Source organism: Rhinolophus sinicus, chromosome 18 (genome assembly GCF_057876585.1).
Source record: "Rhinolophus sinicus isolate RSI-liver-muscle chromosome 18, RSI-T2T, whole genome shotgun sequence".
Lineage (NCBI taxonomy): Eukaryota > Metazoa > Chordata > Mammalia > Chiroptera > Rhinolophidae > Rhinolophus > Rhinolophus sinicus.
The window spans coordinates 81,252,835-81,279,122 of record NC_142518.1 but is presented as its reverse complement, the minus strand read 5'-3'; the positions used below and the strand labels follow the sequence as shown (position 1 = coordinate 81,279,122).

At 42.3% G+C, this 26,288-nt stretch overlaps 2 protein-coding genes across 2 annotated transcripts in view; one reads left to right on the top strand and one right to left on the bottom strand.

Moving 5' to 3' along the window:
• Nucleotides 1–13,880, top strand: part of KIAA1210 (KIAA1210 ortholog) — a 118,350-nt gene extending 104,470 nt beyond the window's left edge. Inside the window, exons 9-12 of the mRNA XM_088794910.1 lie at nt 772–4,485; nt 6,478–6,641; nt 8,150–8,243; nt 9,700–13,880. Coding sequence (XP_088651036.1) covers nt 772–4,485; nt 6,478–6,641; nt 8,150–8,243; nt 9,700–9,863 — 4,136 coding nt within the window. The 3' untranslated portion in view covers nt 9,864–13,880. The remainder of the gene's footprint in view (nt 1–771; nt 4,486–6,477; nt 6,642–8,149; nt 8,244–9,699) is intronic.
• Nucleotides 13,881–20,164: 6,284 nt separating this feature from the next.
• On the bottom strand, nt 20,165–21,527 carry CT47C1 (cancer/testis antigen family 47 member C1). Its single transcript, XM_088795030.1, has one exon. The coding sequence runs from the start codon at nt 21,075–21,077 to the stop codon at nt 20,265–20,267; it is 813 nt and encodes a 270-aa protein (XP_088651156.1). The 5' UTR covers nt 21,078–21,527; the 3' UTR covers nt 20,165–20,264.
• Nucleotides 21,528–26,288: the final 4,761 nt, after the last annotated feature.

The following is a 26,288-nucleotide window of genomic DNA, read 5'->3' as shown; positions in this document are numbered from 1 at the left end:
CCTGAAGACTATGGATCAATGCAATTGTTAAGGCTTTCCAAGAACTGCTTTGCATGTATATTACATCAGATTACTTTAAGGCAAGGGTGTCTAAACTTTTTTCAACGTTTTTCACCAAGGGCCATATGCGGTAAAATACACAAACAGCTGGGCCACTCACTCGAGGTGAAGTACGTATTGCCTCCCCTGGTTTATTTAAGTAAACTAAATATATTTTTGGAATTTGCTGCGGGCCAATTAACAATGAATCATGGGCTGCAGTTGGCCCACGGGCTGCAATTTGGACACCCCTGTTTTAAGACAAGAGAATAGAAAGCAGAAGAAAAGGGGGCTATAACCCTATCTCCCATATAACCCCTGTTGACACCTTTCTAAAAAAAAACCATTACCTGCACATGATATGAAAATTATGTAGAAAATACAAATACTGATTAGAAAGTAAAATTTCCCTTTGCCCTTTCCCAGTTCCCTAAAATGTAATCATTGCTACAAGTGCAAAAATTGCCTTTTGATGTGTCTTACCCTTAATGGTAGACCAGCCTCTTAATATAATGGTGATGAGCCAATCTTGGAATTGGTTCATAAAACTGGGATTTAACTTTGATTTAAAAATTTTCAACTACAGAAGGCCAAAAGTGACCAAGTTGTTCTCTGTCTTTGGAATAGCTACCTTCTTCATACAAGGTACCCGTTGGGCCAAGGCAGACTGTTCTTATATTAGGAAGTCAAAAGCACACATATTTTTTCTTTCTTTATTTCTATTTGGTGCAGGTCCCTCAAGTCAGGAACAGAGCAACAAAACTGAGCTTTATGATAAGACAACAGACCAGGCTGCAAACACAGATGCTGCTGGGAGTCAGGGCTACTCATGGTCAGCAGCATATGGAAGACAATGTGGAAAAAAAGGATCAAGTGCTTCAGGAAAGAGTGAGTGTGGACCCCGAGGAAGAAGCTCTAAACAATTCAGTTGCAAGCTTGGCCTAGGTGATAGAGCTGGGTCCCCAACTGCTGATCAGACTGCACAAGGTAGCCCTTTCTGGCATCTGTCCTTGGAGAAGCAAGTCATGGAGAAGCTCAGAGCTCCACAAGCAGAAACTGCTACCCCTCAGGAATTGCTTTCAGATAAAAATGACATGGGAGGGAGAAAGGCTGATGTAGATGTTGGAGCCAGAAAAGCATCAGCATCACATCCCATACCTGAAGACACAAAAGAGTCCATACTTTGTGGTCCATCACCATATCATGAAGATGGGGCTTCTGGAGCCAAGAAGACAGAAGCCAAAGCTTCTCTCTTACCAGTGGTGGAAATCCCTTCTACAACCCAACAAGATGTCATGTCCTCAGTGGTAGTGGAGGCTCAGGTGTTTGTGGATCCTTCTCATACCCCATCAGAAGAAGAAGATGCTTCCAGCTTTGATTCACAAAGTGTCCAATTTAAAATGGATTCAGCTCGAGATATCCCAACTATCTGCAAAAAAAGCCCTCCTGAAAATGTCCTCCAGGCCTTTACAGCAAGCATTTCGGGTATGGCAAGTGTTTTGGCAGAGGGAGGCATTTCTGCAGAGAGGCTTCCTCCCAGATGCCTTTCCCTGTCCTTGGGGAAGCCCGAAGCTGAAGAAGTCTCAGATTCAGACAGTGTTTCAGAGGAGGGCAGTGGTTCTGAACAGCAGCTGGCACCCACATACTCTTTCGAGTCCTTGGGAAAGCCCAAAGATGGCCAAGAAGTCTTTGGAGAATCAAAAGATGTTGTTGGGAAATTGAGCAGTTCTCAGGAGCAACTGGTTCCCAGATGTGCTTCCCAGACTTTGGGGGAGATCGAAGATGAAGTGTCCCCAGGATCAAATAGTTATGCTGAAAAATACAATAGTGCTGAGGATTGGAGCAGCTCTGAGGAAGATCTGCCTCCCAGATACCCTTACCCAGCCTTGGGGAAACCCAAAGACCACCAAGAAATCTCCTCAGTTTCGAAGAACACCCCTGAAAAGTGGGGTGTTTCTGTGGAGCAGATTTCTCCCAGACACCCTTCTCAGCCTTTTGTGAGGCCGTTTATTCAGCAACAAGTCTCCTCAGGTTCAATGAGTGCTTTTGCAGAATGGGAGCTGATGCCCCGGAGGCACTTCTCCCCGCCCTGGATGAGCCCTAAATCTGAGGAACAAGCCTCTGCAGGTCCAAAGAGCACTGCTCTTGAGTGGGCCATTTCTATGGAGCCACTGCCTCCCAGAATGACTCCTAAGCACCGGAGGTGGCATAAAGTTGAACAACCAGTTTCCTCAGGTCCGGAAATTGCTACTATTGAAGGGATCACTTCCATGGAGCTGCAGCCTCCAAGACATCATTTTCAGCCCCTGGTGAAATCAACAGCCGAGCAAGAAATCTCTGCCAGTCCAGAGTGTGCTGTGGCTGAGGGGAGCATTTTTGTGGAGCCACCACTTCCCAGATATGCCTTCCAGCCATGGATGAACCCTAAAGTTGATAAAAAAGTTTCCTCCTTTCCAGAGAGCACAGCTGTTGAGGGGAGTGTTTCTATGGAGCCTCTGCCTCCAAAAGTTCTTACTCGGCCCTTGATAAACCCCAAAGTTGAACAAAATGTGTTCTCAGGTTCAGAGGGTGCTGAGAGGTTCATTTCAGTGGAGCCACTGCTCCCCAGATATTCTTCCCAATCTTTGACAAATCCTCAAGCCCAGCATATCTTCCCAGACAATGCTGCTAGTGACAAGGGCATGTTTGTGGAGCTGCTGCCTCCAAAATACCCTTGCCAGCCCTTGGAGAGGCTTAAATCCCAGCCACTGACCGTTACCCATGACTCAGCTAGTGCTTCCACAGAATGCAGCAGTCCTGTGGAGCCAATGCCTCCCAGATACACTCACCAGCCCTGGATGAGCCCTAAGTCTGAGCTACAAGCCTCTGTAGGTCCAGAGAGCGTTGTGGCTGAGAGGAACATTTCTACGGAGCCTTTGCCTCCTAGAATTCCTGCTCAGCCTCCAATAAGACCAGTTGTGGAGCAACAAGTCTCCTCAGGTTCAATGAGTGCTCCTGCAGAATCGAGTGGTCCTGTGGAGCCAGTGCCTCCCAGAATGCCCTCTTATCCCCTGATGAAACCAGTAGTCAAAGAACCAGTCTCTGCAGGTCCAGAGAGTATTGTCATTAAGGTGGACACTTCTACAGAACTGCTGCCTCCCAGACATTTGTCCATTGTGAGACATAAAGTCCAGCAAATGTCATCAAGTTTTGAGAGTGCTGCTGTTAAGGATTGTATTTCTGAGAGGCCACTGCCTCCCAAATATCCCATCCACTTCTTAGTGAGGTCTAAAGTTCAGGAAATATCCTCATGTCTAGAGAACACGGCTGTTGAAGAAGGCATGTCTAAGAAATCGCTGCTTCCAAGGCATCCTTCCCAGTCATTCGTGAAGTTTATGGAACAGCAAGTCTTTTCAGAAGGCCCTGCTATTGAGGAGCAGATTTATGTGAGTCCTTCATCTTCACATCAACCTTCTAAATCTTTGTTGAGGCCTAAAGTCACGCACCAAGTTTTCCCAGATTGGGAGAGTGCTGATATTGAGGGAGGCATTTCTTTGAAGTTGCTGCCTACAAAATGCCCTTTACAGTCCTTGGGGAGACCTAAAGACCCACAAGAAGTTTCCTCACATTCAGAGAGTGATCCTATAAAGTGGAGCAGTTCTCAAGAGCAGCTGCATCCCAGAAACCTTTCCCAGGCACTGGGGAAGCTTGAGTACCAGCGAGAAACCTCCTCAGTTTCTGAGAGCTCTCCTGAAGAATGGTGCTTCCAAGCTGAGGATGGGGCTGAATTCCAGCCACAGATTTTCTCAACAGGATCAGTGAGTGTACCTGTAGAGTGGATCAGTGCTGAGGATCACCTGCCTTCCAGACACCCTTTTCAGGCTTTTGCAGACCCTGAGTATCAGCAACAAGTTTCTTTAAGTTCCATGAGTGCTGCTGCTGCTGAGGGAACAATTTTTGAGAACAATCCTAGCAGCTGGTCCCTACCAAGAGATCCAGCTTCTCCAAACAAAACCAGAAAACAGAACCAAGGCTCTGAAGACCTCACTAAAAATATTCTGACTCCTGCTAGGAAGTTCAGCATTCCTCCTACCAGGCCAATATCCGCTTCTGGAGACACTTACTCCAAGGAGGAGGTTCTTGAGAGTAGTAATCGAAATAATAGCTACTCAAATTTACCCTCCAGTAAGGCTGATGTTGAAAACCTTTTTGGAGTCCGACTGAAAAAGATCCCTTCTTCACAGAAGCACAAGATTGAGAGACAAGACCATTTTACCAAGCTTCTTTCACTCTCCTTGCACCCAATTTCACCTTCTGTAGGTATAGAACCACAAATCAGAAGAAGTGCTTCCCAGGGGACCCTGGGAAGAGAGAACCTCACCACAAGATCTGATTTTGCAGAGAAACAACAGAGCAGACCCAAATCTGACAGCATGGCCAAGAACCAACCTGCTCATAAGATCCCAGGTGAGACTTTAACTTTCCAGATGACAAGTAGGTACCAAGTAGAGGGAAGAACTGGAAATCAAAGTCTTGAATGGAAAGAAATCTGTTCTAGCCTTCCCTGCTGAGCTGTTGCTCTGATAGGACTGGCTTGTGGATTTAGGGGTAGGATAGTGCCCCACTCTAGATTAATGAATTTGGAGAGGGTTAGAGTCTTCTGTTTCTCAAGGGGGTCCCCTTTGGACATCCATGCACATTCTGTAATGGACATCTGACCATGTGCCCATTTTCTCTCCCCACCCTCTGTATGTTTTACATTTAGATGGAATTTTATGCTTTTCTCAAAATACTTTTACATGTATTGTGCTCCCTGCAACACCATGTGGATTTTTAAAGCCAACTCATTAATAGAGCACTATGTTTAGACTCTCAGCTTGAAATCTTAATTTATTGTAAATGTTTGTACTCCCATAGCTTATTCGCTCACCTGATATGTCTAAGAATCCAGAGCTAGGTGATTTTTTAAAAAATCATCAACATTTTATTTACATAGAGGAATAATAAGAAGTAAAACTTCTGCTGTATACTCATCTCTGATAAAATTGTCAACTTTCATCTTATCTTTGCAATAGAAAGGGAAAAAATAAACCTATACAAGTGAGACTCCAATGAATTATTCATCACTTAGTAAATGTGCTCAGTGGTCAGATAAGCGTCCCAGCAGGAGAGCCCAGGGAGAAGTGCCCCAGGAAGAGGAAGGTGGGTTGGTGGTCACTGTCCTCAAGGGCTTCGCAGATTCTCCTCAGGACTGCAGCCCTTCTTTGTCAGCTTCGGATCCTTCTTTTGCAAACCGCAGATTAAGTAGTCAGAAGCCATCCTGAGATATCCAGGAAGTTTCTCAGCACCATCTTTTCAACACCATCATCCAATTCTTCCTGTCTTTCACTTCAGCATCAGCATAGATTTGTCCTCCCTGTTCTGAAGAACACAGCCCAAGTGGTACAGGTAACCAACAATTTTGGAGAGTTGGCATTCCTCCATGTCCTTTCCACACTGGACATTATTAATATTAAGTAATTCTGTCAATATGTATACCAGGAATCAGTTTGGTTATGAGGGAAATTCCGAGGATGACCATATGGACACCAAAAACTGAGCGATGGCAAAGCAAAGATAGTGATCCCCACAGATAATCTTTGGACAGTGATTGAGAGACAATATTTCCCTGTTCCATAGGCAAACTCTGCCATCAGGCGGCCTCAAGTCCAATGATTAGTCTCCAGAGGGCCCCCTGCAGTCTTGACATGGCTTCTTCTTTAAATCCTTAGTTTTAGTGGTTCTGTTCAGCTAGAGTTCAGATGAATCTCGAGGTTGATTGTTGTATAATTTATTTGTAATTTTGGTGTGATCCTGGGAGGCAGTTGGTACAGTGCCTGCCTATTCCGCCATCTTAGCTCCTTGGTCTAGAGCCAGACCAAGATTAGCTGCTTGGTCTAGAGCTAGAGCTTTTTTTGAACACTAATCTCTTTAAAAGCCTTTGTACCTTCAGACTCACATAGTTTTGCATATGCCTATAACCACACCCACATAACTACATGCTTGCATGAGGAACTATGAAGTAACAAATACTATAAGATTTTCATCTGAGTTAGAAGAATGACATCAATGGCCTGAGCCTCTGGCCTCCTGGGAATTTTCCCAGCTCACCTGGCAACCATTTTCCTACCATGATTTGGAGATAGAAGGAGAGTTGGACAAAGGTAGAAAAGGGAACAGTAAGAGGACAGGATGCAAACTCTGAAGTATAGCTTCTTATCTATCCAAGTAGAACAACTCTTGCCTTGTCAGGTTGTGGGGAGGGCACAAAAGAAGGAGGCCATTCTCTATGTGATATCTGTTTATTTTCATTTGGTAATTAAAAAAGATCCCTCTGGGGAATTATTGAGGGTGGACCCTAGCCAGGCTCAAGACCCTGCCTGCCTTGCTTCCATTCTAACTCCTTTCGTTCCTTCTCAGGAAAGGCTCCTGGTCAACAATCAGATTATACCACTTCAGAGACAGCTTGCATAACTATGGTAAAGCAGAGACAGAAGAATTTTGTGGCCCACATTCCTATGAAAGAACTGGAAACCAAGAATACAGCTGGAGCTAAGGCTGAGGCTATGAAGCCTAAATATGGGGTAGGACCTGGGACAGACCACAAAACACTTCAAAAGGTTGCTGGAGCCAATTGATTAGGCTGGCATTGGGAAGTTTGCCAGGCATGCAGCTCCCCACCTCTTTGGTTGCATTAATCAAGACAGGGGGAATCTTCAGAGGAAAAGACTTGCTCTGTACTCAAACAAATGTTGCCCACTCTGTGCTCCTAAAAGATTTGTGAAAAGTAATGAATATGAGAAAATTCTGTAAATCAAATCTTATCCTAAACATTCTAGAGCAGGATTCCATGAAATTGGTTGAGAAATAGGAGTAAATAATAAAAAAAAACACAACCCAAATATAACCACTGGGGTAAGAGTTGGGTAATTATCTTTATAAATATTTTATGCCTATAAGTATGTATATATATTCAAGAAAATATAAATGGAATCAAATGATATGTACTATTTTCCATTTAACATTTCATTTCTGGGCACCTTTTCCTGGGAGTACATAAAGATTTACCTTTATATAAATAAAGGTAATTGACTGATGTTTGGGTTTCTACATATTGATTTGGCTTGGTGTGGCACCTCCCTGTAGGATAAAAAGAAAAGTTATGTGATGGACTAGGCTAATAGTACCACATGTGAATCAGGGATGATGGGATGATGTCTTGCTTCCAATGTCCCATTTGCAATGTCTTTGGAAGTGTTGGAATGAGAACCCCTGTTGTCAAAACTGCAGAAAACTGACTAAAGAAAACATCAAATTTACGTATCAAGATATATGTCTAAGTTCCTATACTTTTAAGTGTTTACTGAATTTGTTGAAGGATCGTATGAAGATCTGTTTAACTCTGATTTAGAGATCTTTTTATTTTCATCATTAGTATTTTTATGGCAGCAGGATCATACAGGGGCAAAGTTCACTTTGGTTAAAGCTTTTGTCAAGGGTAAATGCACTAGGGTATATAAACTCATTAATTTAAACCAGTCGTGGAGAGATTAATTTGAAAAGCTTAAACTGTAATTATTGAAAGACCTATAGTTATATTGTTTTCTAATGCAAGGAGTACAAGTCAGATGTCAACGAGTTTTGCTAAGTAGAAATCTTATGGAACTCACTTCAATTAATTGACAAGATTTGTTTGTAACCACCACATTCTGTTAGCTTGCTGTTAAGTGCTGGGTATAGAGAAAGGTGTGTACTCAAGTTAAATAATTCTCACGTTAAGCTGTTCACACTATTTGTATGATTAGACAACCTTTCTTCCAGATCTAAAAGGTGGTAAACTTGAACAAGCTTAGGTTTTGTGAACCTAAATTCTGAACCAATGTGCTCTCAGTGCCATTTCTCTCTCTCTCTCTCTCTCTCTCTCTCTCTCTCTCTCTCTCTCTCTCTCTCTCTCTCTCTCTCTCTCTCTCCTTTTAATTAGTGATGAACCCATAAGACCCAGGACAGGGCTTACACCTTGTGATCTGAATAAGTAATTTGCTGTTTTCATGTCAGGACTTACAAGATTCCTATTTTCATCTTTGTATTAAAGGGAGCTGAAAACCAACTAAGAAATATTTTCACTTCCAACGTCAATAGACAGGAGAAGATGGCACAGATGAAGCTACCTAAGTCTACCAAAGCAGGTAAAAACATCGCCCCCCAATATCCCTCCCCAAATATTCCTGGAAGAATGCTATGAAACTTCTGCAATTTCAAGCTCAGATAATATGTCTCCCCCCCGTCCAAGTCGGCTTCATGGTTCTCTCATAGCTCTTCCATTAGATACAGATATTAGCTGGTTTTAGGAAAATCCTATCATTATGACTACTATAAGTCCAGTGTGTAACTATGAGTGGGTTCCTATGTTTTACCACATCGAGGAAGTTGTGTAGGCACAAAGTTGTGATCACTCACTAAAACATTCCTGTGGCTGGTATGCAAGAGGAAAGAACCAAGCTACTTTGCAGTTCATAGCAAAGCAACATTTTCTCACTTTCTATATTCCCAATGAAACTGTTAAAAATAATCCACTATAAAGGCCCAATGGTATTGGATTTTTTAACTATTTAAAAGGCTTATTTCAGCCCCTCTGTATTCTGAGCAGGGGTAGGAGCGGTCTGGAAATGTTGAAAGTTGAAAAAACACTGTGCTGGGGTAGAATAGAATGTAGTATCATCAGCAGTGTTATATGCCAGAGGGATTTTTTTTCAGCAGGAGCAGGTGGTAGGGAGAATGGATTTATATTGAATCATATTGTCCTTTCCCTTAGTTCCCCTCATGAAGAAATTAGACTAACAATTTAAGAACCCATTTTCTGGCCATGAAATAGCAGCACCTGACTGCCTCATAACTATTCATAGTCTCATAGGCACTATACTCCTGCCAAGTGGTTCTCAACTCACTGTGTATTAGAATCACCTGGTGAGCTTTTTAAAAATTACTGATGGTCCTGGCTCTGTTGCTAGAGATCCTAATTCAGTCAGTTCAGGAAATAGCATGGCCATTGATATTTTTAGAAAGAGCTCTAGATGATTCTAATGTGTAGTCACTGTTGAGAACCAATGGGTGAGTCTAAGCCGTTAAGTCAATCAACCAGAAAGCAGGATGAGGGAAGGAGTAGAATTGGGGAATAGGGAGATAGTCTGTTCAATCAGAGTAGTTGGTACAGTGTTATTTACATTGACTTTCACTGGTTGGAGCTATTATTTTGTCATCATTAATGTCACACAACACCATGGATTAGCAAAACAAAAAGAATATTGCCTTATTTGAAATTTAAAAAACTAAACAGATACCATACATATGTTTCTTCTCTGGTCTCAATTCAAAAGTGTAAGACAATCCAATAACAACCACCTGAAGATTGGCAGTTACAGCTGTAGGCATTTTCTCTTAGGCCTTCCCATGCCCAGGTCCTGGTGGCCATAGCCATATTGATTTTATCCCTTTGCCATACCACCCATGGCATTGACCATGCACTGAGTTTCAGAAACCAGAGTAAATATGAAAGAAGGAAACATTTTATTGCATCCCATAAACATAGCTCAGTACCTCTGGGGCTTCTTACTGCTTCTGTGCTATTTGCTGTGGTTCTGGTAGGATTTGAAGATCAGAAGATATTTCAAGTGCCTGCCACGAGAAAAGAAACCAGACGATCTTCAACTCTCCCAGCCGTGCTCCAAGATTCTGCTGAGCCAGTCTGGTTCTCCCTGGCTAAGAAGAAAGCCAAAGCATGGAGCCATATAGCAGAAATCATGCAATAACTAGCTCCTGGGTGGAGCATCAGCATTTCAAGTGATAATTGCCAAGAGCTGTATTAATGTCATGTACTGATTTATTTACTGTAACCATTTTTATTAAGCAAAAGAGGCTTAAAATGGGAATTAAAGCTAATAATTATTTGAATGAAACAAATGCCATGAAAGCCTAAAGTTCAGTAGTCACTATGAGCATCTGAAAATCCAGCATTTCCGCTATAAAAAAACTATAAATGTGTGCACTGCTGTACAATTGGGAAATTTTTAGCTTTGTACTTTAGAAGGGAGAAAGCAAAAACATTTTGTTGGAGCAACTAAGATAAGGTCATTTCCCTTGATCAAATACATTAATTCTAGTGGAAATGTCCAGATGATTTGGCCCAAGGACTGACTTTTAGGTTTTATCAGCCTTGTTAAATGTTTTAGTTCTTTGGTTGCTGCTCCAAGCTTTGCAAAAGGCCCTAATGTGTTTCCCCAGAAATAAGACCTAGCCAGACATTCGGTTCTAATGGATCTTTTGGAGCAAAAATTAATATAAGACACAGTCTTATATTATAATATATAAAAGTGGGTATTATATATTATATTATATTATATTATATTAGACCCAATCTTATATAAGACCAGGTTATTATATTAATTATATTATATAATATTATATTATATTATACCCCGTCTTATATTATATTAAAATAAGACCGTGTCTTATATTAATTTTTGTTCCAAAAGATGCATCAGAGTTGATGGTCTGGCTAGGTCTTATTTTCGGAGAAATTCCATAGAAGAGGTGGTGGAAGTGAAAATTCTGGATCTCCAAGAAACATTTTGCACAGCCAGTCTCCCAATAAGCCAGTGCCCTTTGACACAACTTCTCTATATTTGGGGACACTTAATGCCTGCAATTTCTACTGAGCCCTCTCTTTGCATGTGCCCCATGTCAACCTGTCACAGGTCTGGCAGCAGTGAGCAGCTTTTTATGAGGCAGAACTCCTCTGGATGGTTAGTTCATCACTGTTTGACCTCTTGCCCCAAAGCCACTGTGTCCCTCTCCAGTTGCTCAGAAGTGTACTGGGTATCATACTGTGGGGACAGAGCCAGGAGTTGTTTCCAGGCTCTTGGCCTCACGTGGAAAGGTGCTCTCTCAGGTAGTAAATAGCCATCAACTATTATTGCATGGCCATCAGCTGTGGCTAGTTGGCCGTCAGCTGTAACCAGTGAGCCATTGGCCAATAATATAACTGTCGTGACTACGCTAGCAGAAAATGGGGCTAGCAAGCAGATGGTGGCTGGCAAGGGCTAAGTGTGGATTGCGGATTGCAGAGAGGTGGACTGCAGCTAGCAAGTGAGGTTGGTTGGCAGAGACAAATGGACGGCGGGTTGCAGATCCTGTGGCTCCTGCTTCCTGTGTCTCCGACCCAGCCGCCAGCGAGACTACTGTGGTGTGACTCCCTTATCTATGGCTCCGTTGGTGTTCCTTTTTGACCTCACTATGTTCTGTGTTCTTATGTGGGGAGTGGGAGCTGAGACCCCGCAGGCTGCCCCGCATGACAAATGGCGCAGTGAGCAGGGTATGGTGCCGGCCAAAGCTCTCCGAAGGGCAGTGGAACAGTTTGTGCATATGAACACTCAGTCTCAGGAAGACCAGGAGGAGCAGAGCTGGGAACGGGAGGCGTGGTCTTCCTGGAAGACTCGAGCCTCCAGATGGCACACCACCCTCTAGGCCATAGAAGGCGTCACCTTCCATTTGGTGGTCCGCTGCTGCCGTGGGCTCCTAGAATTGTGGACATCTTACTCCTGGGCCACTGCCCACTTGGACACCTGGAGCAGCAAGCAAGTTTCCAACCAGCACAGGAAAAGCCGTGCAGCTGCCGGAGAGCTGGACCCCCGTGGAGGGGTGGACGTTTCCCCAACCAGCACAGGCTGGAGAAAGCGAAGGTCGTTGCAGCCCTGGGGGCTGGGAAGTGCTTCCTGAGGCAACCTGGATGCCGGACTTGTCCCAGGAGGAAAGGCTTGCTGAGTCCTCCGTGGGAGATGCGGGTAAGGTCAAGGTCGTCCCTCACCCCCAGGAAAGCCCTGGCGAATGACTATGGACTATGGGGAATTGCCTTCTATCCCTAATTTAATGGACAGCTTGACTGTTTGTTTGGGAACGTACCACCATGTAATGGAACTGGCGGATGTTTGCTTTTGTGTCTTGACTGGGCCGCTAGCCGTTGAGAACATGTGAGAACCCTGGCTGAGCCCAGGAAGTTTGGGTGTGCCCAGAGAGAGTGGTGGTGCCCTGTGAAACCCTGGCTGAGCCCGGGGAGACTGGTGGTACCCTAAGAAGCCTTGGAAGTCTGGCTGTGCCCAGAAGTACTGGTGGTGCCCTGAGAAACCCTGGCTGTGTCCAGGATATTGCATTCATCTCCGGGGTCCTCGCAGAAGACGCTTGTCGCGTAGATTGTGAGGGAAGACCCTGTAGGGGTGGAGTGTGGGGACAGAGCCAGGAGTGCAGTTTCCAGGCTCTCAGCCTCACGTGGAAAAGTGCTCACTCAGGTAGTAAATGGCCATCAACTGTGATTGGATGGCCATCAGCTGTGGCTAGTTGGCCGTCAGCTGTAACCAGTGAGCCATTGGCCACTAATATAACTGCCGTGGCTATGCTAGCAGAAAATGGGGGCTAGCAAGCAGATGGTGGCTGGCAAGGGCTAAATCTGGATTGCGGATTGCAGAGAGGTGGATTGCAGCTAGCAAGTGAGGTTGGTTGGCAGAGACAAATGGACGGCGGGTTGTGGATCGTGTGGCTCCTGCTTCCTGTGTCTACAACCCAGCCGCCAGCGAGACTACAGTGGTATGACTACCCTATCTATAGCTCCGTGGATGTTCCTTTTTGGCCTCACCATGTCCTGCATTTCTATGTGGGGAGAGGGAGCTGAGACCCCGCAGGCTGCCCCACACGACAAGACATATCCTATTTTATAAGCAGTTAAGGCCCTGTTGAAATTCAAAGTTCTACAGATGCCAAAAGCTATAGTTTCAGTCAAGAAGCATTCCATGAAGGAAGTCTGGGGCCACTGGAGAGCTCTTACCCCCTGGCTCCAGCCTTAAGGTGGAGACCTCCCTGTAGCCCAGTTTCTTGTCCCTTTCCCTCAGCAAACTGTTTTACAAGATTTTAGCCCAAAGCAAAACTGCCATAGAACAATTAACTTTCTGCTAACCAGAAGCCTTAAGTAATTAAATCAGCCTCTCCTTGCTCTCACTACTAGAGGCATACACCTCAAAAGTCACTAACTTCGATAGCCCCCACCTCCCAAGTGAACCACTCACCCCAGGCCTTTCCCCTCTATTCCATCCCCCAAACACACCAAACACTGAAAGCTCCCTTTGGATGCCTGGACAGTACCTAGCTAATTTTCTCAGGAGAGCCTGAAGGGTCTTCTCAGTATACCTTTCACTGTGTCTGCCTCTGTCACTTCAGGGCTACTTTGCTTAAACAGAAATGCAGGCCTAGATATAACTGTGCCTTTAGGTTCTGAGTAGGGTGTTGCCTCATTAAAAAAAAAAAAAAAATTCAGAGAGGCAGTGAGGTGCCAGAGCTAATCTAAACACTTGATGCTTCGTTTTGCTGATGGTATGTGACATTGTACAATCATATACTGGATTTTGCATTTTCTTTATAAAACATCTATTTTTCCTAATGCTGTATCTTTGCCTTTTTGATAATGCTAGGTTTTTGATTGATTGAGTTTGATATTCTTTGTATTCCCATAGTGAATAGTTAATTAAGGTAGATGCCCTTTAGCCCGGTAATCATCTATATTATTTGTTATACCTCCTTTCCCCCTTTCCTCAGGGTGGACCACCATTAAGTTATTCCCACTCTAAGAATTCTCCATTAACAATTTACTTTCCACAGTTAATAATAAAATTCTGTTTTTAAGTAGAGGTTAAGTTTCTTTTTAATGCCTAGAGGTACATTCTGATGTTTTCAGCTTCTTTTAGCATTCTTGATTTTTGCTGTATGTAAAGCAAATAAATTCAATAAAGGCCTGTTCTGTAGTCCATCTCTGTCTGTCACGGGGAGGGAAATCAAATAGAATGTTGACGGTTCAGGCTTGAGGGTTGTCAGAGAAACAAAATGATTGTAACAGGGTGTGTGAAGCAGAAAGGGCCTGTACACAGGTGTGCCTAACCAAGCTGATGGCCTCTCTTGGGTATTTGTATGTGGGGGAGTGGTATTGAAGAGGAGGTTTTTATCTGTGGAAACACCTGGGGAGCAAAGAGACGGGTGGGAGAGACAACTCTGATGGGGGTGAGTAGAGGGGGCAAGATAGTGGTTGTACTCCATCCTGGCCCAGGGACTAGGTCTAAGTCCTAACAATATGGGCTACTGGAACAAACCATTATCAAATGCTGTGGGGACAGAGTTAGGTGTGCAGTTTCCAGGCTCTTGGCCTCACATGGAAAGGTGCTGGCTCAGGTAGTAAATGGCCATCAACTGTGCTTGAATGGCCATCAGCTGTGGCTAGTTGGCCGTCAGCTGTAACCAGTGAGCCATTGGCCACTAATATAACTGCCGTGGCTACGCAAGCAGAAAATGGGGGCTAGCAAGAAGATGGTAGCTGAGCTAGCAAAAGTGGATTCCAGTTAGCGCGGCGGGTTGCAGCTAGCAAGTGAAGTGGGTTGGCAGATAGAAGTGGATGGCAGGTTGTAGATAGTGTGGCTCTTGCTTCCTGTGTCTCCAGCCCAGCCACCAGTGAGCATATGGTAGTATGATCCCCCTATCTATGGTTCCGTGGGTGTTCCTTTTTGGCCTCACCATATCCTGCGTTCTTATGTGGGGAGCGGGACTAGAGACCCCAGAAGAGACCCTGCCTGTCACCCTGCATGACAAAAGGAAAGGGCTCCACTGTGCTCAGGTAACAGTGTAACTTTGAGTGAACAAGGGGAAGGGGTGATAGATCAGATATTTAACATGGCACTCCTGTAACATTTGTAATATTTGTAGGGTTCAGAAAAATAATTCAGTTAGGGATCCACATACCATATGTATAAAAATATTTGAAATGTTTAAATAAACTAATCAACTATTAAATAAAATAAGTTGTATCTCCTTCTAGGACAAATGTACCTTCATAACCACCTAAAAGTCCAGGTTGGGATTTAGAATTTTCAAACTCTTTTAAATCCTGCTTCAATGTTATGGGAAGTGCTGCCCCCTTGCCCCTGCCCCTGTACCTAGGCTAGACCCCACCACCTGTTCTGGGCATATATCACCACTACCCTTAGGCCTGGGAGCACATACCCCAGTAGTGGTCAGTCCTCCCAAGGTCAGCTCCAAGAGGAGCATGTAGGCCCTGGAAGCAGGCTTGGGACTGTTCAGAGGTGCCAGGTAACTGGAGCATGAGCTAGCAGGGGCACACCCCTTTTTCCTGTAGGGAGGGGCGTGGTTGGAAGAGGACCAAAGCAGAGCCTCTAAAGCATGGAGCTCAGGACAGAGGTCCCTCTTGCCCGGGTCTGAAAGCAATAACATAGTATCAACTTATACAATAAATACTAACAAATCAGAATCAATTTGAAGGTGTTCAAATCACACTATATGGAAAACTGTCTATTGACTTGCCCTTTTGTTTTAGGTAGTGATTATAAGGGGCTTGTACCTCTCTGTCTCACCATGTGGTTCTAGACATAAGGAATACATAATACATTTTAAAATGTCAATACTAATGGCAAAAAAGATTGTTAAAGTGGTACGTTTGCTTCATTTTAACAGGCATTAGTGGAACACCTACTAAGTGAAAAACTCAGTGCCCAGGGCTTTGCGAAAGGTGAAACCTTTTATGGTCCCAACCATTCAGGTGGTGAGGGGTTGGGGACATATATATATATATATATATATATATATATATATATATATATATTTTTTTTTTTTTTTTTTTTTTTTTTTCCTCAAATACTTGGATGTGAATGTTCATAGAAGCACTATTCACAATACCCAGAAGATAGAAATAATGCAAATGTCCATCAGTGGAAGGATGAATAAACAAATTTGGTACATTCATACAGAATATTATTCAGCCATAAAAAGGAATGAAGCACTGATAACATGTTACAACATGGATGAAACTTGAAAACTGCGAAGTGAAAGAAGCCAGACACAAAAGTTCACATATCGTATGATTTCATTTTTATGAAGTGCCCAGAATAAGTTCATAGAGATGGAAAGCAGATTGGTGATTGCCAGGGGCTGGGAGGATGGGGAGATGGGGAGTGACTGCTTAATGGGTACAGGATTTTGGGGTAATGAAAATATTTTGGAAGAAGTAGTGGTTGCACAAAATGGTGAATGTCACTGAATTGTTGACTTTTAAGTGGTTAATTTTAAGTGAATTTCCTCAAGTAAAGAATGCTAATATGTTAGGATATGAGATGTGCTACACAGAACATCAGAGAAGGTATCAATCAGTGTGACCAAGAGAGCACTTATCTAATTAAATGCAAAAAATAGGCCACTAGTCTCAAGGCCCCAGGCCTGCCCCTTCACTGATCCTCTGGTCAAATACGACTTCACCCTTTCCTCACCCCTAAACAGCGTAGAGATGAAGCCCATTCTCTTCCTTTCCTTTTTAAATTTCTCTCATTTTTATTAGGAAATATTTGAGACCTACACAAATGTATGGAGATTAATACTATCTACATCAATGTACTCACCACCCAGTTTAAGAAATGTAACATTATAAATACAGCTGAATCCCACTGTGGAGCCCTCTCCAATAGAACCCTCCTCCCTTTCTTTCCCAAAGAGGTAACCATCATCCTAAATGAGATGTTTATCTTTCCCACGTTATATTTGTATGCATCTCCCATATGCATGCTCTTTACTCCAGATATTTGTATCCACAATCAATATATAGTGACCATTTTCCATGTTTTTTAGACTTCACATACATGGTATTACGTTTGTATCCTCCTGGAACCAGCTTTTCTCCCTTATTCATTTTTCTGCTGCCCTCATCCAATCATACCTGTGTCTCAGCCCCTGTGAGTTCTAGTCTCCTCCCCAGTCCAGCCCTTGTCATCCTGTTCAGTTTACTTGCAACAGTCCCAAGCCAGTGAATTAAGGCTGGTCCTACCATAAGTGAGTCTCAGCTTCTTCCTCTGTGGCTTTAAACCAGTGCTTTTCAAACCTTAGCTGCATCAGAATGCCCTGGAAGGCTTGTTAAGAAAGAATGTTGGGCCTTCCCTCAGAGTTTCAGTGAGTAGGTCTTTGGTGGAGCCTAAGGATTCCTGGGTGATGCTTATGATGCTGTTTTGGGGACCAAACTCTGAGAACCACTACTCCAAATCAGTATTGGGGCCCAGGCTCAGCAACACCTTCTGGCCTCCAGGCAAGCTGGGCCACCCATGAGGTTTCCTTCAAAACTGTGCTCTAGGGCCGCACTGTCTAGTAGACATACAATGTAAGTCACATGGGTAATTTTAAGTTTTCTGGTAGCCGCATTAAAAAAAAGAAATGGGTAAATTAATTTTAATAGTATATTTTAATTCAATGTATTATCATTTCAACAGGCAATCCGTATAAAATTTATTAGTGAGATATGTAACATTTTATGTACTTACAGCACATCTCAAATCATACTAGGCATACTTCAAGTGCTCAGTAGCCACAAATGGCTAGTGACTATCATAGTGGACCGAGCAGCTCTATATGCTTGATCTCCATCTCTCTCTTTACTAAAATTGTTTTAAACTTGGCATTTAAAACTTTTATTTTTTTTTTGCCTGCAATATAATAATTTAACCAGGCTTACAAAATGGTGGAAAGTGATACCTTTCCATGAAGGTAAAGTAGGCCAAAACAAAGAGGTATGAGAGAGATTTGATTCAGAATTATTTATCTAAATAAAATCTGCCTGCATTTCAGTTTACTAATTTAAAACAAACTTATTTTTAACTACAACAAATGCTGTCAAATATATCCATAAAATGTAAAAGTCAGATGTCACTGAATAGTATTTTTTGGGTGACAAACTTCGGAATGATACCAGTATTTAATAAAATTCCCATGGGCTTCTGGTAAATGAAAAACCTAAAAAGAGTGAACAACGATTCTTCTTTCTCCATTTTCTTTCTATTCCTTCCAGCTGCAAGATGAAATGAGAGAAAATGAACAATTACACAGCATTAACCAGCATCAGTGACTTTCTAAATCTAAGTAAATCATCCGCTCTATGTGTATCTGTTGCATTTCTGTGCTATATTGCAACAAGTAGAGAACACATTTCCCTCTTGTAACCTGCCTTGCAGGATATTTGGTCTCATCCAAAACATCCATAGAGACATTTGGTCTATCCAAGGACCTAGGCTAAAAGGTCCTTGATATTTGGTCTTGTCTAAAATGTTCATGCTTAGAAAATATCCTGGGTTCAAATAGCCTGTAGTTTATTTACACTTTTGGTTTACAGGACTAATACCTAAAAATGCCATCATGTTTTATTGGTCCAATAATTGTACTGTGGCTGTATTGCCAATAATAACATTTCCTGCCTCAGTAGCCTAGCTGGTAATGGTACATGGTACATGGGGTCAGGGCTCGAATCTTGCAGAAAAGCGGTATTTAAATATTAAGGACCTTTTGTCATGGACATTTTGGACAGGACCAAATGTCTGGTAGTCGTAACCTGCACTGTTGGATATAGGGTGCTCCTTCCTATAACTGATGGCTTCAATCATGTGATCATACCAGCCAGCCTTATGTTCCTCTTGCCTAATACCATAAATGCTTTTTCTTTTTTCCATGAGAGGCCATTCTGAGATTTAAATAAATCTCTGCACCTTAAAAGCCTGTACTCATTCCATAAATCATACTCCCTTACCCTCCTAGACCCTCAGTTTCCCTATCTCCCCATGAGAAAACGGCTGTTATTAGAAATTACACAGCTGTGAAAGCACAAAAAAAGAAAAAATGTTAATCATTTAAATATACTAAAAAATAACATATACCTTGATATTTACCAATTCAGTGATAAACGATAATCATAGTGTGACTAAGTTTCTTTTCTTTTAACTGTCATGAAATACAAAAATCTACAACCAAATGAATTATTAGGTATTAATCATTAAATGTGGTCATACTTGAAATTCTTTTTGCTATTTGTAAGTAGTCACATTCTAAAAGAACTTGTCTCCTAGTTAGTACAGGAAATTGCATTCCTGTGGCCAAGTAATGAAGGCACAATTAATGAATGTACAGACCAGTACTTTCGCTGCTGCTTCTAGTAACTGTTTTCTAATGTCATATTGGCCTTGGATATTGATACATTTACCATTTGTTAGTAGTCTTACAGGTAGAAGATGAAGACCTCATAAGAACAAATGAGGAGCCATGAAGTATATTTCAGTACATAATGCATTTTATATTGTTAGGTATATGAGTATTCTATTAACATTTTAAGTAGGTAAAATTGAATTTTTAACTAATTTTAAACAAACTTTTTCTTAATTTATTGGGAAAATTAAAAAAATAAAAATAAAGCTGTCAGTAACAGGTAAATGCCAGGAATGGTTGGGTGATATTAAAAGCTATCCACAGATACCTGGGTTTTCCAGGCCCATTCTCTGCTGGGTCCACATCCTTTTCGGGTCCTTCTTGTTTTTTGTTAAACTCCGTTTTTCCTTCCTTACTTTCAGCATCTTGGGCCTCTTCCTCAGAGTTTTCGCACTGATATGTAGTTGTTTCTTTGGTGAAGAATAATAATACAGACTTTGGGATCAGACATTCACAGACAAAAAAAAATCCCAATTCATAACAAATGGGAACATCCACCACTCCACACTCAGGAGAAGCAAGAGGAGAGAAATAACTAGGAAAAGAACAGCTGAGCACCTTTCTACTGGTTAATACAACACTTCCATGGCCCTCATATTTTTGCTGCTTGATCCTTTTCACAGTGACCTATTTCTCTTTTTCCAATAAACCTGCCACCCTGTGCTGCGGATTACTTCTGGCCCTTCAGATAAAAAGGGATCAGAATCATCGGGACCTGATGCATTCTGTATGTTTTGGTCAGAAGTTTCCTGCGAAAATATTTTTGCCTAAGCGACAATTCTATGCTGAAGCTCCTTAGTTCCTCAAGCCCAAATATTTCATTTTTACCAAGTGCTCCCCTTCTGTTCATAATGTTTGGGGATCAATTTTCAAAGAATCTTGACATTTTTAAAAGTCATGAACCAAACATGAGACATGCCATTTGCTTGTTCTTTTCCTTCAGGTTACCCCTCATTATGCTCCCCCTCCTCCCTCCAGAACACACCTACCCCCTTTGGACATTTGTCTGTGGGCCATGAACTGCACTGATGAGCTCAGATTTCTTACCAGAGGTTGGTACAGGGCAGCATATTTTTTTCTCAAAACGGGAAAGGTCGTTATGGAATTGGGCTTTTCCTTTGGCCCATTTGGCCTGCATTGCAGTTTGTTGAGGGCCCTGACCTGAATGAGTGTGGCAGGCCAGTGCGCCCTCGCTGCCCGCCCACAGTGGAGCCTCCCTGGCTCTGGGGCCTCCTAGACCCTGGTGCCTGCTCCTCACCTTCCCAGGCTGCGGCTTCCTGCGTGGGCTCCTCCTCGGCCGCGGGCTGCTCCTTGGCCTCGGCCTCGGCGTCCGGCTGGTCCTCGGGCTCTTGGGCCGTGGCCCCCTCTCCTGGGCCCTCGGGTTCCTGGGCCATGGCACTCTCTCCCGGGCCCTCCAGCAAGGGCAGCGCGGGCAACTGAGCCATGCCTTGGGCCATCCGAGGCCCAACCTGCATCTGCACGCGACCGCCACGGGGCCGCACGAGGATGTGGTGGTTGTAGTAGATGCGGTACAGCAGCGAGTGCACCAAGTCCAGGAATATGAAGCGGAAGCCCACCATGGGGAACTGGCGGGCATCCATCACCAGGTTTCGGTGCCCCGACATGTTCTCCTCCCCCTCATCTGCAGGCCCAATGTCGGAGTCTTCCTCGCTGCTCCCGCTCTCCAGGGCTCTGGCCATGGCCTGCTCAGCCGCCTGCTCACCCTCCTCTTGCCCCAGGCCCCCAGCGGCCCCTGCGACTCCAGCCGCCCCTATCACATCGCCATCGCCCCCGTGAGGCCCCGAGTCACCAACGACCCATGTTCCCGCTGCGCCCATGGGACTCTCCTGGCCACCTGGGCCCGGGTTTCCATCCCCTGCAGCCGGGTTTCCACCCCCTGTGGCAGACATGGCACCAGGCAGTACCTCAACTCGGCAGCGATCCGGGTGTGGTGAAGACAGCCAAGATGGTGGCCACTGACCCGAGGTGGCTGCCGCTGTGGTGGGCAGTGAGGCCTGACACGAGGTAGATGGGGCGGCAGAGGAGCCGGCAGTTGAGGAGGCAACAGTCTCTGGTGGTGCCTGAGGAGGCCCCACGTCAGGAAAGGCGGGGAGCTGATGTCAGGAGCCAACCACCACGGCCTCAGACGACGGTAGATAAGGCGGGAAAGATTCCATGAGACCGGTAAGGAGGGGCGGGGCCAGAAGAGTAAACAAAGGGTTGCGCCCCTCCTCACAAGCTCCAAGCTCATTTGTTGAGAAGTGAGGATTGACGTGCTGGGCGTCCAATGAATGGCCAAGGCCCTTAGGTTCTAGCATGGCTCCCAATCACCTGACTGTTCTGAGTCCTTAGGGTCCTGAGCTACCTCCAGGCCCACGCAAATCCTGCCCTTGTAATTTTGCGATTGCGCAAAAACTATAGTAGGCCAATACGGAGGTATCCTGGGTTGGCTACACTGCTGTAAAGGGCAGAGAGTAAATATTTTGGGTTTAGGAGAACTCAGAGGTAAATTTCACCCCATTCTATAGATACTTATATAACAAGAGAAAAAACAAATTTTCGTAAATATTGTACTGTTGAAACTAAAATTATAATAATTGCAAACCATTTTTTATAATATATGTCTATTAGTGAGAAAAAATGGAATTCTTTGGGGAGAATAACATTTTGCATTACTGGGATACAAAGTTACTGTTCTCTGTCATCAAAATTGATTGTATATGTTCATCTATTGATCTGTAATGACGTTTTACATAGTTTATCTTGCAAATGTGTTTTCACACAGATATTGGCAAATATTAATATCAATCCATGAGATTGGAACTTCCAAATACTGATATCAATCCATAAGCATATGATTTCAATTGCACATATTCATCTCTTAGGCATTTATAGAATTAGATTTGTCTCTTGATACTTGCCTTTTAGCATGTCATTACATTTTAGATTAATCACTTCCAATTGAAGTTTATGTGGAAGTTCCTCAATTGCACAGTCAAGTGGGTTTGAAACATGGAAATTTCCTTTATATTTGCATAGAAGTCTGAAAAAAAGATGCTGGAACTATTGTTTGAGCTTGGCTATATATACCCACTGAAATTTTGTGTGGAAATAGAGATCTAGCTCCTATTTTAACTTTTGCCAGCATGGGAAGTGTGTAAAGCAGCCTGATATTAATTCAAATGGCGTTAGTTGCTATTGAAATGACTTTACCACAGTATAAGTTTTGTATACAAGCACTGCTTACCATGTAATTTTAGGTTGAATTTTTAAGAAATATTATCAAACCTACAACAAAACTAATTTCCAAAGCCATTCAGTGTTGAATGATAATAGTTGACTCTCTCTCTCTCTCTCTCTCTCTCTCTCTTTCTGTCACACACACACACACACACACAAACACCACACATTTTTCTTTTTTCTTTTTTTTAAATTAAAGTTTATTGGGGTGGCAATCATTAGTAAACTTACATATATTTCAGGTGTACAATTCGGTTATACATCATCTGAAAATCCCATTGTGTATTCACCACCCAGAGTCAGTTCTCCTTCCATCACCATATATTTGATCCCCCTTACCTTCATCTCCGACCCCCAACCCCCACCCCCCTTACCCACTGGTAACCACTAAACTATTGTCTGTGTCTATCAGTTTTTGTTTCTCACTTGTTTGTCTTGTTCTTTTGTTGTTTTTGGTTCATATACCACATATCAGTGAAATCATATGGTTCTCTGCTTTTTCTGTCTGACTTATTTCGCTCAGCATTATATTCTCAAGATCCATCCATGTTGTCAAAAATGGTCCTATTTCATCTTTTCTTACCACCAAATAGTATTCCATTGTGCATATATACCACAACTTCTTTATCCATTCATCTATCAATGGGCATTTTGGTTGTTTCCATGTCTTGGTCACCGTAAATATAGCTGCAATGAACATTGAAGCACAGGTGTCTTTATGGATAAATGTTTTCAGATTTTTTGGGTAGATACCTAGGAGTGGGATTACTGGGTCATAAGGTAATGATATTTTTAATTTTTTGAGGAACCTCCACACTGCCTTCCATAACAGCTGCACCAGTCTGCATTCCCACCAACAGTGTATGTGGGTTTCTTTTTCTCCACAGCCTCTCCAACACTTGTTACTATTTGTCGTTGATGATAGCCATTCTGACCGGGGTGAGGTGATAACTCGTTGTGGTTTTTATTTGCATTTCTCTGATGATTAGTGATGTTAAGCATTTTGTCATATGTTTATTTGCCATTTGTATGCCCTCTTTGGAGAAATGTATCTTCAGGACCTCTGCCCATTTTTCAATTGGGTTGTTTGTTTTTTTGTTGTTGAGTTGCATGAGTTCCTTGTATATTTTGGTTATTAGCCCCTCATCGGAGACACAGTTTGCAAAAATCTTCTCCCATTCAGTTGGCTGCCTCGTTATTTTGTCGATGGTTTCTTTTGCTGTGCAGAAGCTTTTAACTTTGATATAGTCCAATTCATTTATTTTAGCTTTTACTTCCATTGCCTTTGGAGTCAAATTCATAGAATTTTCTTTGAACCCAAGGTCCACAAGTTTAGTACCTATGTTTTCTTCTATGCAGTTTATTGTGTCAGGTCTTATGCTTAAGTCTTTGATCCATTTTGAATTAATTTTGGTACATGGTGACAGATAGCAGTCCAGTTTCATTCTTTTGCATGTGGCTTTCCAATTCTCCCAACACCATTTATTGAAGAGGCTGTGTTTTTTCCATTGTATATTTTTTGAATCTTGTCAAAAATTATCTGCCCATACTTATGTGGGTTTATTTCTGGGTTTTCAATTCTATTCCATTGGTCTATGTGTCTGTTTTTCTGCCAATATCATGCTATTTTGATCATTGTTGCCCGTAGTACAAGGAAAAGACAGGGAGTGTAATACGTCCAGCATTGTTCTTTTTTCTTAAGAGTGCTTTGGCTATTCGGGGTATTCTGTGGTTCCAAAAAAATCTGATGATTTTTTGTTCTATTTTTTTAAAAATTCCATTGGGATGTTGATGGGGATTGCAATATATATACATATTGCATTGGGTAATATGGCCATTTTAACTATGTTGATTCTTCCAATCCATGAGCATGGAATGTTTTTCCATTTCTTTGTGTCTTCTTTAATTTCTTTTAAGAATATCTTGTAGTTTTCAGCATATAGGTTTTGACATCCTCGGTTAAGTTTATTCCTAGGTATTTTATTCTTTTTGCTGCAATTACAAAAGGATTTGTTGTTTTTTTATTTCTTTTTCTGACATTTCATTGTTAGTATATAGGAATGCAATGGACTTCTGTACTTTGATTTTGTAGACGGCCACATTACTGTATTCGTTGTTTACTTACAGTTTTTTTGTGTAGTCTTTAGGGTTTTCTATACACAGTATCATGTCATCTGCAAAGAGTGTCAATTTAACATCTTCATTCCCAATTTGGATGCCTTTGATTTCTTTCTCATGCCTGATTGATTGCTCTGGCGAGGACTTCCAACACTATGTTGAAAAGCAGAGGTGATAGGGGACAGCCCTGTCGTGTTCCTGAACGTGGAGCAAAGGGCTTCAGTTTTTCACCATTAATTATGAGGTTAGCCGAGGGTTTGTCATATATGGCCTTTATTGTATTACGGTATTTTCCTTCTATATCTATTTAATTAAGTGTTTTAATCACAAATGGATGTTGTATCTTGTCAAATGCTTTTTCTGCATCAATTGATATAATCATATGATTTTTGTCCTTTATTTTGTTTATGTGATGTATCACATTGATGGATATGCATATGTTGAACCATCCTTGTGCCCCAGGGATGAACCCCACTTGGTTGTGATAAATAATCTTTTTAATGCATTGTTGCATTTAATTTGCTAGAATTTTGTTTAGGATTTTTGCATCTGTATTGATCAGAGATATTGGTCTATAGTTTTTTTTTGTCTGTTGTCCTTACCAGGTTTTGGTATCAGGGTAATGTTGGCCTCATAAAATGAGTTAGGGTGTACTGTCTCTTTTTCAATTTTTTGGATTAGTTTGAGCAGGATTGGTACTAGATCCTCTTTCAAGGTTTGGTAGAATTCACTAGTGAAGCCATCTGGTCCCGGACTTTTGCTTTTGGGAAGGTTTTGGATGACTGATTCAATTTTCTTACTGGTGATCGGTCTGTTTAGATTTTCCAGTTCTTCATGTTTCGGCCTAGGAAGGCCACATGATTCTAAGAACTTGTCCATTTCTTCTAGGTTATTGAATTTGGTGGCATATAGTCCTTCATAGTATTCTTGGATGATCCTTTGCATTTCTGTGGCATCCGTGACAACTTCCCCGTTTTCATTTCTGATTTTGTTAGTGTCTTGTCTCTTTTTATCTTAGTGAGCATAGCCAAAAGTTTGTCAATTGTGTCAATCTTTTCAAAGAACCAGCTCTTTGTCACAGTATTTTTTTCTATTGCCTTTTTGTACTCTATTTCATTTAGTTCTGCTCTGATTTTTGTTATTCCCTTTCTTCTGCTGACCGTGGGTTTCATTTGTTCTTCTTCTAGTTCTTTAAGGTGTAACATGAGGTTATTTATTTGGGATTTTTCTGGTTTCTTGAGATAGGCCTGTAATTATATACATTTCCGTCGTAAAACTGCTTTCGTTGCATCCCCAAAATTTTGGTAGGCTGTATTTTCATTGTCATTTGTTTCTATGTATCTTTTGATCTCTCCTCTAATTTATTCTTTGATCTAGTCATTCTTTAAAAGTATGTTGTTTAATCTCCATGTATTTGTGTCTTTTCCAGCTTTCTTTTTGCAGTTGATATCCAATTTCAAAGCCTTGTGATCAGGGAATATCCTTGGTACGATTTCAATCTTTTTAACTTTCCTGAGGTCAGTTTTATGTCCCAATATATGGTCTATCCTTGAGAATGTTCCATGTATACTAGAATCAAATGTACAGTCTGATGTTTTGGACGAAGTGCTTTATAAATGTAAATTATGTGCATTTCATCTAATGTGTCATTTAGCGCTGCTATTTCATTATTTATTTTCTGTTGGATGATCTATCCATAGCTGTCAATGATGTGTGTAGGTCCCCTAGTATAATTGTGTTTTGGTCAATTTCTCCCTTTAGTT